At 33.8% G+C, this 6,975-nt stretch overlaps 1 protein-coding gene across 1 annotated transcript; it reads right to left on the reverse strand.

Annotated features, from left to right (window-relative positions):
* Positions 1-1,087: 1,087 nt before the first annotated feature.
* Positions 1,088-3,775, reverse strand: LOC118736483. Its single transcript, XM_036466561.1, has 3 exons — positions 3,461-3,775; positions 3,298-3,399; positions 1,088-3,225 (listed from the first exon to the last, which is right to left on the reverse strand). Exons 1-3 carry the CDS (start codon positions 3,466-3,468, stop codon positions 1,266-1,268), a joined length of 2,070 nt encoding a protein of 689 aa, XP_036322454.1. The 5' UTR covers positions 3,469-3,775; the 3' UTR covers positions 1,088-1,265.
* Positions 3,776-6,975: the final 3,200 nt, after the last annotated feature.

Below are 6,975 nucleotides of genomic sequence, written 5' to 3' on the forward strand. Positions count from 1 at the left end.
GAATGCGTGACCCGTTCCATAAAAGTTTACACACTTCTACACAGGGCTGCCAACTTGGCTCCCACCGTGCCATTTTTGGCCCTATTTTGCATCAAATGGCATTTAATTTTTAAATTTGGCACTTAGTTCCAAAATGGCACTTTTTAAAAATAGTAATATTTCGATACATTTTTGTGAAATCCTTCGCATGTACTTCATTTTCTCAACTAAAATTTTTAATTTTTAAAGATTATTCAACTGGTTTATCTTATTTTGGTATTGCACTTTTGTTTTGGAAATGTGGTTTTTATTTTATTGCTAAATGGGAAGGATTAAAAAGGATGGCACCATTTTTGGCACTTTTATTTTTCTATTTAGCTCATTTTGGCACTTTTTTTATCCTCAATATGGCAGGGGTTCCCAAACTTTTTTCACCTTGGCACCCTTGTTGTGCTAAAAAAATTTCGCGGCACCCCTACACTTCAAATGTCTACGTAAACAAGAAAACACATTGCAAAATTTACGCTCCTTTAGCTCTAATGTAAGGACTGAAATTGTTTTGATAATTTCATTATTTCCTTTAAGTTTATTGGGAGCTCCGACAATTTTACCCTGAAATCATTTGACGCTGAAAGCTTGCTAGGGTATTTGTTTTTAACCGACTTCACAAAAAGGAGCAGGTTATCAATTCGTTGGAATATTTTTTTATTATTTTTTATGTACATATGTTACCGCATAACTATGGACCACGTTAACCGAATACTCAGGCGTGTTCTGAAATTCGAAACTTTGAAATCGACTCTATTTGCCAAATATTTTCTAATTATATCTGATGAAGAGAGTGAATATTTTCATTGAGAACTGTAAAAGAAGCAGCAACGATATAAAATAAATCATTTTAATGCGAGACTTGTAAATTTTTAGTTTAAAAACCATCGAAAAAATTATCGAAATCGAGTCGATTTAAAATTTTCGAATTTTAGAACATGCCTGACTATAATTCTTTTTTTAAAGGAAAGGTGTTACCTCACAGGCAGTGTTGCCGCTGAAAATTTTTAGTGGTGGCCAGATTCGATTTTAAAAGTGGCTAAAAATGGCTAAAAATTTTAACTTTTGGCTAAAATAAGTGGCTAAAAACTTTTGTTTCAAATCTAAATGTTTCACATTTATTTTGTCAAATTCAGGTACAAAAGTATTTACATACAATGTAAAAAACAAAAAAATTTGCATAAATTTATACAAAGTTAATACAACTCATATTTAAACTTTTCCTAAAAACAAAAAAGTTAGATATCACATTCTATATCTATTATATTATCGTCATCACTAATTGATTCTTCCTCTTCACAAAGCGGTTCTTTCTTCATTAATTTAATGAGATCTTCTGTTATTTCGAAATCATTACAACATTTTTGTACATTCTTTAAGCCATATCTTATAGCTAAAATTGCATTCAACATTGCAAAACTCATTTTGTTTCGATGTTTGGTTTTAACAATATTCATTGCGGAAAAAGTTCTTTCCACTTCGGCAATGCTAAGTGGCAAAAGCAGCAAACAATATACAAAATCAGTTAGTTCATTAAAAGGATTTTCACCAACTGCATTTCTAAACTGTCGAACCTCGGACCAAAAATCTAGCGTATTATTTACATTTTTCCATGGATAAGAACATATAATTTTCCATTGCAATTCGATATTTTCAATTTCAGTCTCACTATACCGGACTTTCAAATCCGAAAAGTACTTAAACATATCCTGCTTTACAATTTTTAGCGAATTTTCGGCAGAAAGGAATTCAAGTTTTCGTAATGTTTCAATATTTTGTGGTAAACGTTGCCGCAATTGATAAACCAACTTCAAAATAAAATCTCTGCAGGTAATTCGTATGGTCTTTTCTATATTATCGTTCAGCGTATTATTTTCTTTTTTAATTCGAATATGTTCTTCAAAGCTATAGTGGTAGTATGGAAACGGCGTTAAATATTTTTCAATATTTGATGTTAAAGGATCGAAAGTCTCAAAATGACACACGATGTTATTACATAAACTGGTAATTAATCTTACAAGTTCTGAAAATAATTTGGTTGGGTCTGCCCCATTCGATTCAAACAGTTTGTTCACTTTTTGAACTTCAGATAATATCGGTTTGAGAAATTTTAGATAAGCTAAGTTAATGTCATTGAACATGTCGGACAGAATTTTCGCCTTGTGACAGGACTCGGATATAGCAGCTATGCCAAAATGACATTTTAATTCCACCCACTGGTCAACGATTCTTTTGATAGCCGGCTCTATGGAAAGCCATCGAGTGTCACAGGCTCTGGTTATTTTTAGTGGTATAGTATCATCATTTATTGCCCGAAAAATTGATTCATAGTGTTTCTGCCTGGATGAAGACTTGGAAAACCAATTGTAAGTTTCTCCAACCATAAATTCAACATCATTAGGCAAACATTTTGTAGCGGTTGAAACTGCAATTTGTATTGAATGGCATACACATGGTACCAGTGTTATAAAGGGATTTCGTTCTTTTACACGGGCAATTACACCCCTGTTTACGCCAACCATAACACTTGCGTTATCGGTCCCTAACTCAACCATATTTTTAAAACTCAAACGATATTCTCGCAACACATTTTCAACAGCTCCTACAATTCCCGTTGCAGTACAGCCAGTTAAATGTTGCAGTTTCAAAAATGTGTTCACAATGCTGCCATTATTAGCGCTATAATAACGGATGACAATACTCAAACACTTCTTGACGGAAATGTCGGTGGACTCATCTATGATTAAACTGAATTTATTTTTGCCTATGTTTTCCATTAAGATATTTTTAAAGTAGGGATATAAAACATTTTTTATCACACCACCACATTTTGTTCGCCGTAGTTGCATATTTTTGGCAATTAAACTATCTTGAAAAACATTTTTTTGAAGCTGTGTCAAGTGGTCAATAATCCTAATCGAAGTATGTGATGCTACATATAATGCATTCGCTAGCTCAGCCTTGCAGGTCTCGTCACTCACTATCGCTTTGTATGTAAGTTTCGTCTGGTTTCCACTCGCAAATGGAGAAGCTGCTGCAAGGTGCTTTATGCTTTTCGCGTGCTTTAGGAGTCCATACACTTTTGGTTTAAGACGACAGTTACAATACTTACAACGAACGTAGGCTCCATCTTGAACAAGCCAATTTTGTAAGCGTTTATCTGCTAACCACGCTCCTCGCAATTTCTGCTGGTACTTTCTGGAATTAAAAGTTGTTTGTTAATTCACATTAGCTTGAATTTTATACGGATGACAATATTTCAGTACATACTTTGTAGTTTTGCTGCATGTGGCTTCATCTGGACTACTATCTGAGTCACTTTCATCCTCCTGGTGCTCATTGGTTGTTACCTGCTGTTGTTTTATCAAATATCTTTAAAAAATGTTTCAAATTAGCATTGAAACGCAGAAAACATTGTTTTGTGTTTACTTACTTGTCCATTTTCTAAAGCGAACAAAATCTTGCACGGCAATAGCTTTGAATATAGAGCGCTTTTTAACTAGGAATAGTATACACATACAAATGATACATTTTAATCGATTGTTTGTTATCGCTAAATTGAATTAGCGATGCCACACTTTTCTCACGAGTAAATTATCCATAACTGAAAATTTTTGATTAATTTGGAAGAGGAAAAACTTATTAACTTAAACATTTAAGTTCATTATAAAAAGTGGCTAAAACGTGGCTAGTGGGAAAAATAAATTTTGGTGGCAAAAAAAAGCGGTGGAGTGGCTAAGAAAGTGGCTAGTGGCAAAAATAAATTTTGGTGGCAAAAATCTAGCCACCAAATGGCTAAAACGGCAACACTGCTCACAGGTGGTCCCATTCTAATTCGGTTTAAATCCGATCATTGGATCATGAATAGATTAACGATAATCTTAAATTTTTATATGGGAATTGAAGTCGGTTTTGTTTTTTGCTTAAAATTGACTTGTTTATGTAAGCACTTGTTGAAAATGCAGTCTCACATAGAAATGTAAAAGTAAGGCCCCTATTATGAGTTGCATTCGATCTTCGTCTGTGGTCGAAAGTGCTGATCAAACGAATTTTCATTTGGTATTATGACGCTCATTCGATGAAGAATGGCGCTTGTTCACAATAATATATTTTTCACCGCTGAGAAGCTTTGTTCACAAATCGAGAAAATTAAATAGTGTGCTTATACATATGTATGTAAATTTGTGCAAATTAAAATGAAATAAAAAAGAAAGCGAGTATAAAAACGTGGTAAAAATGAGTGCAACGGAGTGCTGGGTCAACGATTCGTCAGTGGATGAGAGCTTGGTAAACTGTCCAGGAGTAGAAAATGTTTCAGAGGGTTTAAGTGTAGTCTTTCGAATATATTTTGACATAAAATATACTTAAGAAATTTGTCTACAGATTTATTAAAAACTTCCGACTGTCTAAAGCGGCGTTTAAATTTAATTTTAAATTTTTATTTTTAATTTATAATATTTTAAAACTATCAACAGCTTGCGATTTTCTTCTCAGAGATTGTGCCAACTGAGTATTGGGACTTTCTTTCCCAAGTAAAACCAGGATTTCGAGCTTGTGTTTAATATTCACGACGTTAGAACTGCATGAAATTAATAAAAATTGTTTAGAATTAGCTGCCAAAAAGTAAGAAAAGAAATGCAAAATCATAAATTTTTCAAAATTTTCTAACACTTCGCTACACCATCGAAAGCAAAATTCTGTGCGACGGAAAATTCGATACTCAACGAAAATGTTGACACGGTTGCCCATAATACGAATTTCTTTTTCGATAACAAGCAAAGATCGAAAATCGAATGCAACTCATACTAAGGGCCTAAAAGTCACTAGTATTTTTAATGCAACAGCAGCGTTTTCTGCATACACTTGCATTCAGAACTCTCTTGGCTCCCTTCGTAGTATTTAATATTCAAAGTAGGATTGCCAACCGTACTATAATATATAGTATTGTACTATTTTTTGGGTCTGCGTACTATATACTGTTGGAAAAAATATAGTATACTATATTTCTTCAATTATAAATATAAATATATTTCTGTAATTTGTAAGAAAGAAATGTTTTAACATTGATACTGAAATATCAATATTAAAAGAAATATTTTAAAAATGCTTAGAAATATTTACCAAATTTACTTAAAATTATTTCGCTTGTGCTCTCTATTCCTGCAACTTCGGCATTCACAGAAAGAGTTTTTTCTATTATGATTGTGAAATGGTGAAATGAGAGAAATAAAACGACTGTCTCACTAATAAAATATGCACTTTTAATTTATATTAATTTAAATATTGATTGCGGTAAAGCATACGATACTTGCAAAGAAATATGTTTTGTATAGAGGAAATGCATATCACAGAAAAAATATGTACACTTAAAAATCATTTTTTCTTTTTCTTTAAAAAAAAGACTATATATATTGAAGTGTACTATATTTTTCAGATTTTTTTGAAAAAGTACTATAAATTTCTTAGAAAATGTTGGCAACTTTAATTCAAAGTGCTGTCTTCACTGATGTCCAGAAGGTTTTCAAAAGCTTAATTTGTCATCTCAGTAGGTTTACTTTTCGGGTCACATAAAACGGGTTTATTATCCAGCTGTAGACATCCTCAGAGTCAATGTTGGGAAAATATTCGAAAATGGTTTTTTTCTAAACCTTCCAAGTTAACGCTGCTAATGCGCGTTAACGCTAAGAAAATAACTTTTACAGCCAATTTCATGAAAGCAATTTAAGGGAAAAATGATTTAATTTTTTGAATTTTATATGAAAATTGACAGAAAATAAAAAATCATTTTCCATTTAAATTGCTGGTGAAACCGGCTGTTATCAATTTTCTTAGCGTTAACTTCGAAGTTACATACGTTTTTCTGATTTACTTTGTTTATTTATGGGGTTTCCACCAGAGATGTATTTTAATTTCACAGGCCTCTGTTATCTTCGCAGCGTCATCCAATGCGTGTTTTTTAATCTAGTGGCGGCATCTTCCTAGTCGCCAGGGAATACCGACGGATCATAGAGTGACTTCTCGTGGCGTTTTCTGCCCCTTGCTTCATTCTAGACATCGCTCCTTTCATTTTCCAACCACTGTAAATATCCGCACAATTGTTCCATTTAAAACCCTTGTTCTGTACAAATTTGTCGATAGCTTTAAAAATTTCGTCGTAGTGGTGTAAGTCTCAAGTACTGCGCTCATCAAAAGTTCTTCTTCGAATGGGTACCTCACTAACACGAGAAGACTGCCTCTAAAATCGTGTTGGTTCGCTCCTTCGCAGTGCGATTGTGAAGTCCAAAGAATAAGTAATATACACACGTGCGCGAAGCTGCTGGGCTTGTTACGAGAACGGCCCAGCCCGCAAAAAATCCGAAAATTAATCCGAAAACGGGAATAAAAGTGGATGAAACGCGGATTAGGTCTACAAAAGTACCGAAAGTGGTTGTGAAAAGGGTACGTTTTCGGCTATTTTTCTGAAAATTTTCTGGTTAAATTTTACGTTGACAAAACGTACTGGGGAACTACGCTTAAGAGCGAAATATGTGTATGGGGTTTGACGAGCCGCTGAAGGTAACTTTAATAAAAATCAAAATTGTTTGATTTTCTGGCCGCCATGTTGAAGTTTGATCAAACCGCTTACGTTGTGTATGGAAAGTCTAAAGAATTTGCCCGCACTGCTAGTATACTCTAGCCACTAGCGGCACCCGAGGAATACCCATTTTGGGAAAGCCTGCAATATGGCACCTTATAACTTAGGATAGTTGGCAGCCCTTCTTCTACACTTTACTACAGGGTCTACACTTTATTGTAAAACCAAACTTTGTAACTTTCGGTCACTAATTTATTAATAAGTTCGGTCTGAAAATGGAGTCAGTTATACGCAAATATACCGTGGCTGGCATAGCTGGAGTTATATGCACAAGAAATAATGAATACCTATGACAATAGAAAGATGTTCTGCAC

This window comes from Rhagoletis pomonella, unplaced genomic scaffold, assembly GCF_013731165.1.
Source record: "Rhagoletis pomonella isolate Grant_MI unplaced genomic scaffold, Rhpom_1.0 Rhpom_scaffold_00003, whole genome shotgun sequence".
NCBI lineage: Eukaryota > Metazoa > Arthropoda > Insecta > Diptera > Tephritidae > Rhagoletis > Rhagoletis pomonella.

Bases quoted from the DNA above. Each gene is read 5' to 3' on its own strand.
- LOC118736483 (XM_036466561.1), bottom strand. The intron at 3,226-3,297 runs GTATGTACTGAA...TTTTAATTCCAG, and splicing joins ACATGCAGCAAAACTACAAA to AAAGTACCAGCAGAAATTGC.